This window comes from Hypanus sabinus, chromosome 3 (assembly GCF_030144855.1).
Source record: "Hypanus sabinus isolate sHypSab1 chromosome 3, sHypSab1.hap1, whole genome shotgun sequence".
NCBI lineage: Eukaryota > Metazoa > Chordata > Chondrichthyes > Myliobatiformes > Dasyatidae > Hypanus > Hypanus sabinus.
Window position 1 is genome coordinate 158,228,557 of NC_082708.1, and position 13,373 is coordinate 158,241,929.

A 13,373-nucleotide genomic window follows, 5' to 3' on the forward strand; every position below is an offset into this window, starting at 1 on the left:
TACAAACTCGCACACACAATATCAAACTGCACACCATGTACGTTTACAGAATACACTTTATAAATCATACTAGAACTAGGTAATTAATAGCGATACAATATATATGAAAGAAAAGAAAGAAAAGGTGCCAAAACTTATCAGAGTTCAGTCAATTCGTGCACAACCGTTGGAGCTCAACTATCGAAGTCCTCGGTCCGCTATTCTATCTTCTCTGACCTCCTCAACCCGCCACCTGGGAACAACCTCAGTGGTCGACCAGAGCGCATCCAGCATGTCCTCCTTCCTCGCGATCTCCCCTCCAACTCCCCAAAAGCCTGCACAACACTAGCTTACAGACCCACAAGACAGAATAACATCTGTCCCAATTGGTTAACAAATGAATACAATTCTCACTATCAGTAATTGTAACCCAAACAAGCTGCGAGAGAAAGCACTCTCTCACCAGTTACCATAACAAAGAAGCATTCTTACCTCTGACATAACAAAGAAGCCATTTTGATTAACATATGTAGTAACATAAAGAAGAAACCCCTTACATCTCTGTTTGGAGTGATCGTGGATCTGAGATTCCCAGTGGTCACTGCGACATTGCAAACTTTTCAAGGAAGCCTTCAGTATATCAATTTCTCTGTCTGCCTGGCATTCTCTTTCCTTGACTGAATTTGGAACAAAATAAGAATATAAGCATGTGTTTCAGGAGTCTGGTGTTAAGCATGCAAGTGCAATCGCTTGCCAAACTTAAGACACTGGCCTGGGAGATGGAACTGACATTAGTCTGCTTGTCAATGCAACTGAAGGGCTTTGTGAAAGCAGTGTAGTGGTATTGCCCAGCACACTGGAATGCCTGCTCAGGGGAGCAAATGGTTCCTACTGAAAGCTCCTGTGGTGTAGACGATGAACCAGCCTCTCGACATTTTGTCTCAGGAAAGTTCAGCTACTGCACAGGACATCATGAACACACATGCCAAGCAACCAGCAGAAGTGATATAGGTACTTCTTGCACAAAGACACCGAGATCCCTCTGCAATAATCTGTAAACACGTCCATTATCAGTTTCATTAATAGAACCAGCATGTTCAAGAAGTCCAATAAGGGTTGAGTTTGTAGGAAGAGCTTATGTTTGGTGATCTGCCCATGTGTTTAAGAGCTCAGTTCCCAAATCTACTACAATGCTAAGCTCAGAAATTGGTATTGGCTTATTACTGTCACATCTACCAAGACACTGTGAAAAGTATTTGTCTGCGTGCCATTCAGACAGATCATTCCACACATAGGTACATCGAAACAATAAAGAGAAATTAGAATGAAGAATATCATGCTGCACTTACAGAGTAAGTACAAGACAGTTAGACAAACAAAGTGCAAGGGGCACTGGGAAGGAAACTGAATGATCAAGAGTTCATCTTTTAGCACATGAGAAGTCCATGTGAGAATCTAATAACAGCAGGGTAGAAGTTGTCCTTAAGTATGATGGTATGTTCTCTTAAGCTTTGATTTTTCTGCTTGGCAGGAGAGAAGAGAAGAGAGAATGAACAGGAGTGGGAGAGGTCCTTGATAATGTTGGCTGTTTTCCTGAGGCAACAGGAAGAGTAGATAGAGACAATGGTGGGGAGGCTGGTTTGTGTGAAGGACTGGGCTGCGTTCACAACTCTCTGTAATTTGCTGATTGTGTTTGAGGTAAAAACTGTTCCTTCAATAACCATTTGCAGAACTTATCTTTCATGTTGACAGCATGGCTCTAAGATTATTTTGACCTTTGGTTGTTCCAGTACAATTTCCCATTAGACCAGCCAGTTAATGTGAGCCCTTCAAATTATCTCATGGTGAAACAGTTAAGTGTTCGCAACGACTCTAATGACTTTGTTTTATGTGTCACAAAGCATTAATGGTAACATCAAACCTCAATGTAAATGCTGCATCACCCCCGTTTCCTAGCGCAAACCTTGCAACAAATGCCCACTGTACTCTTCTTCTGTTTTCGGTTTCACTGAAATCAAATTCACTGAAAAAAGGCAAGAATGCACCAAGCACCAATTTACAACCTTGCGTTGCTGCTGTCTCAAAGACAGAAAAGAGAACATATAATATAAAACAGAATAGAACCAGCTGCCTGTTCTATCTATGCCTCTCATAATCTTTCAAAATTTCTTCCAGTTTTCCCTTCAGCCTCTGCTGCTCCAGAAAAACAGCCCAAGTTTTTCCAACCACTCCTTATTCCGCACCCCCTCTAATCTAGGCAGCATCTAGGTAAACCCGCACCCGCCACAAAGCCTCCACAACCTTCTTCGAATGGGGCGAATAGAAATGAATGCAGTACAGTACAGTACTCCCAATCCAGCCTAACCAGTTATATAATGCTGCAACTTCTTGACTCCTGAACTTAAAGCCTCAGCTACTAATGGGAAGAGTGAAATGTTTGCCTCCACCAAGTACTTCTACTTAATTCTCATTTGTTTCCACAACATAGAAAGAGACCTCTAGGCTACTGACCCTATGCTAGCCCTCAGAGCATTCTTATCGAGCACAACCCTCCACTCCTGTCCCTGTAACCTATACTCCCTCACATACCTCTTAAAGCCCATCTGCATAAGTGACCACTTACAGTGGTCAACTAGCCAGCATGCTATTGGGATGTGGGAGGAAATTGGAACAGCACAACAGCACCAGAGACAATGTGGAAACTCCTGATGGGCAGCACCAGGTCAGGATCGAACTCAGGGTTGTGCAATGACTGTACAACTTATAGCACCCCCGTGGCGCTGCCGTTTCAGTTTTGCTCCCAGTGAGAACATTTTCAATCTAATTAACTGTTCAGAACATATTGATGACATCACAGCCATGGGATGCCAGGGATCCCTTTGAACTGACACCTGACAGCAGAAAGGAATTGGAAAAAGGAAAGTTCTTGTTTCAGAGATCATTAAATTTGTTTAGTCAGCTTTCCTCCCAGACAGCAATGAGCCCTGCTACTACACAAATTCTGAATCAATAATGCATGTCGAGCATAGCTTGTCCTCGAACCTACCCGGCTCGTCTGCAGTCTGTCGAGCTAGATTGAAGTTCCTTGGCACAGTCGTGAGGAATGAGTTGCAAGTGAATTCATCTGAAGTGCTCGGACCCCTGGCTTGAGTTTTCTCAAATGCTTTTTGCACTTCATAGGAGCCTGGTGCTGGATAATCCTGCAGTGGGAAACAGAACATAGTCATACTTCTCCAAGTTTCTCTTTTGCAATGAAGGCTTTGAAGTAACAGAGCATAATTTATGAAGATGGAAATGTAAAAAAGCAATTTAGCGCTTTCAGTATAATCAATATTGTAACGTCGTCTATGCCCTTTATTATATATATGAGACTAACTAAAATCTAGCTATCTATTCTCAGCCTCAAATGTTCTCCGTGTTCATTGGCTCTCAGCTGATCAAAGCCATTTATTTTAAAATTCCCTCCCACCCCCACTTTAAACCTCTCTTGGCCTTGCTCCCAGTATCTCTGTAACTTCCTTCAGCCCAATAAATCTCCACAGTCACTGCACTCCTCTCATTCTGCATCTCCTGTTTTAAACTCCCCACTACCAGCAGCGGTGTCTTTAACTGCCCAGGTTGTGACCTCTGGATACACCAGAGAGACTGCAGATCCTCGAATCTCGAGCAACTGTAAAAGTGATGGAGGAACTTAGCAGATTAGAAATCATGTCTGGAGGGAAATGTTCTGGGTCGAGGTGCTTCATCTGGACTGGAAATAAGGGAGACGGCCAGTATAAAAAGATGAAAGAAAGGGTTGTTCCCTCCTTCCCTCCACCTCTCCCCCTCTCTGTTTCTGCCTCTGATTCTCCCCCTCTCTCTCCCCCTTCTATCTATCTGTCGTCTATCTCACTCACTCATCATTCCCCCAATTCCTATAAAATCCTTAAAACGATTTGACCAAGTTTTAGGTCTTCCATTTTAATACAGCTCAGTTGAATTCGTACATGGAGCTTGGGGATTTTACACAATGTTAAAGGAGTGTGTGATTTTGTTATTTAAAGGAATAAATACCTGGGGAAATACAAGAGGTGTATAGTTGCGTATCATTGGACTGGTAAATAAAAATCAAAAAGCTGCAGATGCTGGAAGCCCTGTGATCAAAGAGGTGAAGATCTAAAGGGTCAGTTTCAATTGGAAACATTTAACCCATTTCCCTCTCCACAGACACTGCCTGACCAACTATTTCCAGCATTTTCTGATTTTGTTGTACACTGGCACTTGTTCCAATGGCAGAACTTGTAAAGAATTTGTGATTTCTTTAGTGAAAAGAATTGGCAGCAAAGACTTTGTACTTGTATTGTAAGTTAGTGGGGTGTTTGTTAGTTAGTGATAAAGTGTCGCTCATTCTCCCTCTCTCACACACACACACACACAGAAATTAGTAGAGATGGTGAGAAACTGATAGGAAAAGGGGCATAAAGGGAGAATTAACACAGAGGGGAAAAAGGGGGAGGCTGAAGATGGGTAAATTACAATTTCACAAGTATACACTAGGTGAAGGTTATGGATGGTGCTGACATAACACATCCTAGCTGTGCTCGACAAATCCACTTTTGCATTAAGCTGTAAAGAAATGGAGCAGGATGAGGTGTATTGCAGAGAAGTAATCTGAAACCACCTCTTTTACTCCCAACACCAAAGCTCACTTACAGACCGTTGGAATCTGCCGTGGATAAACCAGAAGATTTGTAGACTGCTGAGGACTAAATCCGTAGTATTCAAGTCTGGTGATCCAGGACTATACAAGATTCTTGATCAGTCAGGGGAGAAGGCAAGAGATTGGGGCTGAGAGGAAAATTGGATCAGCCATGATAAATAGCAGAGCAGACTCCATGGGCCAAATGGCCTAATACTGCTCCTATACCTTATGGTCTTATAGCCTAAGAAGGCCAGGTGCAATTATGGAAGGCCATCGCAAGAGCAAAAGAACAATTCCAATTGAGGTTAGAGCTGAAATTAGATGCACATCAACTCTCGCAGGGTTTGTAGGCCATTGCTTTTAACAACGCAAAACGATTTTTTTAAAGTTCAAATGTTCAAAGAACATTTATTATCAAAGTATGTATACTGAGAGTCTCGATCGTGTTCGGAAGTCTAAGATCTCAGGGCTTTGGAGATGGGCAGATCGAGTGACGGTGTCACGGCAGGAGAGCCATGTGTCATCGGGGAGGCCGGAAAATCTTTCGCTGTGGGCCCGAAGATCCGAGGTCTTTACAATCTTCGGACACAGAGCTCAAAAAAAAATGATTAAATGGACTTTTAACATTGTAAACCAGCAGCGTTGTTGTTATGGCTCCTACTCGCTGTGAAAATGAGGGACACCTCTGTCTCCCTTACCAGGGAGAGAGAAAACTTGTGGGTTGTCGCATTTTGGATGAAATGCAAAGCCTTTAGAATAACTTTGGCCTGCGTCTTTGCTATTGCTTAGCATACGCTTGGGTTCGGTGATGGTACTGATCTGCAATTATTTTTGCCGGTGGGGGGAGGGGGGATCGTTGCTCACTGCTGCTTACACGCGTGAGGGGTGAACTTCGGGGTTATCACATTCAACTGTTGTTCATTCTTTGGGGCACTTCTCTGTTTTCGTGGATGCTTGCTAAGAAAAAGCATATCAGGATGTTTATTGTATACATTTCTCTGACATTAAACTTGACCTTTGAACCCTGAACCTTTGATATACAACCTTGAGATTCATCTCTTAATAAGCAAACACAAAACAAAACACCTCAAAAGAACCCATTAAAAAAAAGACTGTCAAACACCCAATGGGGGGGGGGAGGGACAGAGAGAGAGAGAAAAGAAACAATTTGTGTGAACAATAAAAGTAAGCAAATAAGTTTTGCTTAGAACATAAGTTTTACAAAAGACACAAAGCCAGGCATCACTGCAGCCAGAACAGGCCAGAGCCTCAGTTCAGCAAGCAGGACCAGCCCTCGCCTCACCTTCAGTCCCAACACCCTGACCTTTCTAATCTTGCCCAGGGCTCAAATCATCCAAACATCAGGTGTCTCTTTGCTCTCACTGCTCTGAGGTCTGAACCTCACCACCACAATTTGGCCCACACCCAACCTTTCCAGTTCAGCCCAGCCCGGCCCTGCATTTACATCGATCAGACATCCGGACTTCCCTCACTCTCACGATCGCCATGACTCTGCCTCGACTCTTCTTTGACACACACCACCCCCCTTGCCTTAACCATGCCTTCCCTGGGCCTCTGAGTCCATTTTCCTTGACCATTTTTCGCCTGCGCCTCTGCCTCCAGCACTGCTCACCTCTCCATGTTAGCATTGATTGTTATTAATAAAGTGTTAGTAATGAGGTGTTTAGTAGTTTTCTTCTTTTTTTTGCCACAGATAAGTAGTCGCTGGGCATCACTAGCACCATCCTAAACCAGATGTTAATAAGAAACCTAACATACGATGGCAGAGATGCATCACTTCCAGATGAGCTCTATGACTTTTAAGCACACTTTGAAAGGAAGAATAAAACTACAGCTATGAGGTTCCCTGCCGCATTGGCGACCCTGTGATCTCTGTCTCAGAGGCTGACGTCAGAACATCTTTCAAGAGGGTGAACAGATGGTGTACGTGGTAGGGCTCTAAAAATCTGTGCCAACCAACTTACGGGAGTGCTCAAAGACATTTTCAATCTCTCATTGCTACAGTCAGAAGTTCCCACCTACTTTGAAAGGGTAACAATCATACTAGTGCCCAAGAAGAACAGAGTGAGATGCGTTAATGGCTATCGCCCAGTGGCACTCAGATCTACTGTGACAAAGTGCTTTGAGAGGTTGGCTATGGGTAGAATCAACTCCTTCCTCAGTAACGATGTGGACCCACTGCAATTTCCCTATTGTCCAATAGGTCAACAGCAGATGCTATCTCATTGGCTCTTCATGCAGCCTTGGATTACTTGGACAATACTAATACTTATGTCAGGATACTATTTATTGACTACAGCTCAGTGTTTAACACCATCATTCTGACAGTTCTGATTGAGAAGTTCTATAACCAGGGCCTCTGAATTTCCCTCTGCAAATACATCCTCAACTTCCTCACCAGAAGACCACAGTCTGTGCAGATTGTAAATAACATCTCCACTTCGCTGATAATTAACACCAGTGCACCTCTAGGATCCATGCTTAGCCCACTGTTCTACTCTCTCCACACCTACAACTGTGTGGCTAGACACAGCTCAAATGCCATCTATAAATTTGCTGATGACACAACTGCTGCAGGCAGAATTTCAGATGGTGACGCCAAGGCATACACATTTGAGATAGATCAGCTGGTTGTATAGTGTCGCAAGAACAACCTTGCCCTCGACATCATTAAAATCAAAGAATTCATTGCGGACTTCAGAAAGGGTAAGACGATGGAACACGCACCAGCCTCGTCAAAGGATCAGAAGTGGAAAGGGTGAGCAATTTCAAATTCCTGTGTGTCTGAGGGTCTATCCTGGGCTTAGCATAACAATGCAGTTACAAAGAAGGCACGGCAGCAGCTATATTTCATGAGGAGTTTGAGGAGATTTGGTATGTCGCCAAAGACTTTATCAAATTTCTAAAGATGTACCGTGGAGAGCATTCTAACAGGTTGCATCGTATTCTGGTATAGGTGGGGCATGGCACAGGATCAAAATCAGCTTCAGGAAGTTGTAAACCCCATCAGCTCCATCATGGGCAATTACATCCGGGACACTTTCAAGGAGTGATGCCTCAAAAAGGTGACATATATCATTAACAACCTCCATCACCTTGGACATGCTTTCTCCTTGTTGCTACCATCTGGGAGGAGGTGCAGAAGCCTGGAGGCACATAGTCAACGATGCAGGAACCGTGTCTTCCCCTCTGCCATCCGATTTCAGAATGGACACTGAACCCATCTACACTACCTCACTACTTCTTTTCTCGTTTTGCACTAAATATTTAATTTAACTTTTTAATATATAGACTCCTTACTGTAATTTACAGTTTTTATTATTATGTACTGTCAGAAAACAACAAATTTCACAGCATATGCCAGTGATATTAAAATTAATTCTAATTCTGATTTATCCTCGGAAGTTAAACGTAAATAATGTAGTCACTTGCACTGAAATGTAAAAATGTTGGAGACCATACCATTTTTGGCCAGTGCCACTAGCACCAATAAGACCAGATATCTGGAAGTGAATACATCATCTATGTATTTTAGGATTTGAAAACAAAGATGAACTTAAAAGGTATAGAGAGAGCCAGTGAGTCCTTTAGCCTACCGTGTCCAATTCAACCATCAAGTGCCTATTTTATTCTCTCCATATTCCCATTAATTCCACCCAAAATCTACCACTCACCTACACACTAGGAGCAAATTTACAACAATCCATCGACCCACTGACCCACATCTTTGAGGCGTGAGAGGAAGCCAAAGCATGTGGTGTAAACCCACACAGTGGCAGGGAGAATGTGCAAGTTTAACAGTCAGGATTGAGGTCAGGTTTTGCTGGAGCAGCAAGGCAGTGGCTCTACCAGCTGCACCAGTGTACTACCCCACAGTTGTCCGTCAGAAGATTCAGTACACCCTCTGACAGTGAAGGAAGTGTAGCCAAGGACAAAGTGACAGGAGAGGACCTGGGGTCAGGAAATCAGGTGGAAAGGACAACAGTGAAAATTAAGTTTTGTGTAAGTATGAAGGTTAAGCCAAACAGTCATTTGCTGATGGATCAATCTCGGGCATAACAAAATGGGCACTAAATAAATTATAGGGTTGTTAGGACAGTTTTACAGACTACCTAATAAACCAAATAATGAAATGTGCTTCATTAATTTTTTAAAACCTATTTTCATTTAGAAAGTTAGATATTCCCTCTGCTTTATCACAAAGCAGAGATTATTTCACAATTTTACACAGCCCTTAATGAGCTAAAATGATATTGTGTATTATTTTATTCATGATACAGTTCTATGGAAAGTCATGTATCACCAGGTAGATTTTGGTTCTAAACTGACAACTATACGCTGATACCAAGGACACATTATGCATGCTATATCTCTCAAGGTCGTGACACAGGGCCAACGCAGTCTACCGCAGGTCACCTGCACAGAAGGTGTGACAGATTCTTCCTTTGGAGTAAACGACAATTGTTTTTAATGCTGGGCAAAGCATCATTAACAGAGGGGGCAAAGTGTCATCTGGAAGGAATTTTCATCACATGGAGAGACCAGCATTGCCACGTTAGAGCAGTATGGATTTAGCAGGGGCATTCAAAATTATGAGGAGTGAGTTTTATCAGGTTTATTTTCACTGACATACATTGTGAAATTTATTGTTCTTGTGGCAGCTCTTTTTTTTGTTATGTGTGGGCGATCATGGCCTTTCCATGACTGTGAGTGTCCATGACATATTTTTCTACAGAAGTGGGTTGTCACTGCCTTTTGCTGGGCAGTGTCTTTACAAGATGGGTGACCCCAGCAATTATCAATTCTCTTCAGAGATTGTCTACCTGGTGTCAGTGGTCACATAACCAAGACTTGTGATATGCAACAGCTGCTCATTTGACCATCCATCACCCACTCCCATGGCCGTGTGACCCTGATCGGGGGGCTAACCAGGTGCAACACCTTGTACAGAGGTAACCGGCAGGCCAGAGGAGGGAAGAAGCGTCCTATACCTCCTTCGGTAGAGACATATCTCCAGCCCACCACCCCAAGAGTACAATGAAAAAACTTTAAAACTTACTATAAGTTACAATAAAAGATAAAATAAATTAGTGCAAAAGCAGAATAGTGAGGTTGCATTCATGGATTCAGGCCTACTCACAAAACTGACAATGGAGGTGAATAAACTGTTCCTAAAATGTTGAGTGTGGGTCTTCAGGCTCCTGTACGTCCTCTCTGATGGTTGTACTGAGAAGAGGGCATGTTTCAGATGGTGGGGTTCCTTACTGATGACCACCTTCTTGAGGCACTACTTTGTGAAGATGTCCTGAATAATGGGAAGGCCACTGATGATGATTGAGCCTACTAAGTTACAAGCCTTTGCAGCTTCTTCTGATCCTTCGCATTGGAGCCCTCACAGCAGGCAGTATTGCAACCAGCAGAATGTACTCCACAGTACATCTGTAGAAACCTGCTAGAGTCTTTGATGACATACACTATCTTCTCAAACTCCTAGCTGCTGTCATGCCTTCTTTGGGATTGCATCAATATGTTGGGCCCAGGATAGATCCTCTTAAGTCCGGGAATGGGTAGAATTTTAAATTTTATTTTTTTAATCAATTTGTAGATAACGAGCCAGAGAAAGGTTACAGTGTGGAAAGAGGCCATTTAAAACACATATACAACCTATATGTGATTATAACATGGTTAAAGACCAGTGGAGGTAGCGACATGCCCCAATAGCATTGTAAAGAATAGTATTAAGCAGGTAAATTTATTTTAATTTATTGTCAAAAATATCAGGGTGCAATGAAATCTCTGTGAAGTTCCCAGAGTAAACAGCATACATAGAACATAGCACAGTTCCACAATGGACAGGCCATTCAGCTCATGAAGTGCTAACCTTGATGCCAATTTGTACTAAATGTCTTCCTCCTGTGTGTCATCCCTTCCCCTCCATTTTCCTCATATGCATGTGTCTTACACTCAACCAAACTGTCCACTTCCACTGTTACCCCTGGTAACCCATTCCAGTCACTTACACTCTGTGTAAAGAACTTGCCCCTCACATCACCTTTAAAATTCCCCTTCTAACCTTAAAAGCATGTCCTCTATTTTTCTTTTGTCATTTCTACCCTGGGGACAAGATTCTGACTGTCTACCCTGTCTACAGTATGGCTCTTATAATTTTTTAAATCTTGTATCAGATCTCTCCTCAGCCTCTGCCATTCGAGAGAGAATAACCTAAGTGAACTTTCCATATAGTTCATATCCTTTAATCCAAGCAACAACCTCTTTTTACTCTTTCCACAATCTCCATTTCTTCACATTTCTGAATGGGCATTGAACCTATGAACACTACCTCACTTTTTTGCACTACTTATTTAATTTTAAAATATATTTATTTATCGCTGCAATTCAGTTTTTATTATGTATTGCAATGTACTGCTGTTGCATAGCCAGAAATTTCACGACTTACGCCGGTGATATTAAACTTGATCCTTCCCATAATGGGGTAACAAGAATTGCTGTTGTGTGCTGGGGCAGCAGGCTGAGGGTAGCAGACACCAACAGAATCAAACTCATTCGTAAGGCCAGTGATGTTGTGGGGGTGGAACTGGACTCTCTGACAGTGGTGTCTGAAAAGAGGATGCTGTCCAAGTTGCATACCATCTTGGACAATGACTCCCACCCACTCCATAATGTACTGGTTAGGCACAGGAGTACATTCAGCCAGAGACTCATTCCACTGAGATGTAACATTGAGCGTCATAGGAAGTAATTCCTACCTGTGGCCATCAAACTTTACAACTCCTCCCTCGGAGTGTCAGACACCCTGAGCCAATAGGCTGGTCCTGGACTTAATTCCACTTGGCATGATTAACTTATTATTATTTAATTATTTATGGTTTCATATTGCTATATTTCTTCACTATGCTTGGTTGGTGCGACTGTAACAAAACCCAATTTCCCTCGGGATCAATAAAGTATGTCTGTCTGTACTCTGTGTGGTCTGACTTAAGTAAACTAACTGTTCACAACTCCACAAATCTTTCTTACCAATCACCTGCAAACTTGCTAGTCCACCCATCTACATTTTTATCCAAACCATTGATGTACTGTATATCACAAACAAAACAGAGGTCCAGTACCAATCCTTGTGGAAGCCATAATAACAGCCTTCCACCCGTACTCTCTGCTCTGTACACAGTAGTAATAAAAACATCAGTAAATGCAACATTGAGTGCAAAGCAACAAAGTGGTGCAAAGTAATGAAAAATAAATGCTAATGTAGCAATAATGGAAGAGGTGGAATCAAGGGTTTGAGAATGTGGCAGTACCACTAGGAAAGGGATGTGAAAGGAATGACCGGTGAAGTTGATACGGTTGACTATTGTGGTGGACATATGCCAAACAACAGCTGCAAGTTCCAACACCTATTAATAGCATTCATTTATTACTGAGAGAGATGCTTTATGGAAGAGGTTTGCAAAACTGAGTGAGCTCACGAACACAACTTTCTCAAGATGGTAAAGTACTTGGACACGGTAGATGCATCAACCTGAATTGTTAGTTGGACATTTAATTTTCTAAATGGACAATGAACTGGTGAACGATACCTCATTATTTTTGCTGTTACTATATAAATATTACATATAATTATTAATAGTATTATTAATACATTATATCACATATATTATATGTATATAATATAATATGGTTCCAAGCTTGTCAAGCCAAGGAATGGTAGTGGAGACAAGCTCCCGCTACCCAAAAGTGTTCCTCATGGCATGCGCCTTAAATAACCTCTGACAGCCAAGTCCAACTCCTGGCCTTGTGTGGCTTAGCCTCTAAGCCCGGCAGAACAGTTTCTATTGACAGGATAAGGGGTGAAGGTGGGTCCTGGAACCTTAAAACCAGTGCTTTGGGTGATGGAGCTCGTCAGCCTGGGAATGCAGTCCAGTTAAGAGAGGGAAAACTCTGATTTCAAACCTCCGCTGCCTTGCGGCCATACCCACTCATAGGAAAGGCTTCAGGAGTAAAACCTAAGGACAAATCCGGAGCTGGAGTCCCCAAGGCAGTCCGACATTGCCTTCAACCTCGTTCTGGCAACTCCTGCGATGTCACTGGTGCCAAGTTGTATAGGCCCTTGCCCTTCCCTTGGACAACATCAGTGTCGTGGAGAGGGAGACTTGCAGCATGAGCAACAGTCGGTCTTCCATACAACCTTGCCCAGGCCTGCGCCCTGGAGTGGACACTCACAAGACTTTCCAGGCACAGATCCATGGTCTCGCGAGACTAACGGATGCTATCCATAATATAATATATATTAGATATAGTTTATTGTACTTTGTAATATTTTTATGTATTGCATTGAATTGCTGCCGCAAAGCAACAAATCACATGAATTAAGTCAGTGACAATAAATCTGATTCTGATTCTGACTTTTTTATTAGTCATAAAATATCTGGGTGTGGAGAGTTATGGCTTTTGCCATTCAAAGACCCCATTTCTAAAGAGAAGAGAGAAACACCCATGGAGAGCATGCCGAGGTTCATGATCTTTGGGGAATATTCTCTCCAATTTTTAGAAATGTGTTGAAATATTGTGTCATGGGCAAAAGAATCAATAGTTTTCAAGTCTTTTTAGGATCTACAAGGACTTTGTGAAGCAATGGGTGGCGGGGGGGGGGGGGGGTTGGGGGCGTGTAGAA

General features: G+C 42.6%; 1 protein-coding gene across 2 annotated transcripts in view; it reads right to left on the bottom strand.

The window, feature by feature from the left end:
- Positions 1–13,373, bottom strand: part of stpg2 (sperm-tail PG-rich repeat containing 2) — a 591,496-nt gene that overhangs the window by 207,226 nt on the left and 370,897 nt on the right. For both annotated transcript variants that reach the window (XM_059965434.1, XM_059965433.1), the window contains exon 11: positions 3,026–3,179. In XM_059965434.1, the coding sequence (XP_059821417.1) occupies positions 3,026–3,179 (154 nt within the window). The remainder of the gene's footprint in view (positions 1–3,025; positions 3,180–13,373) is intronic.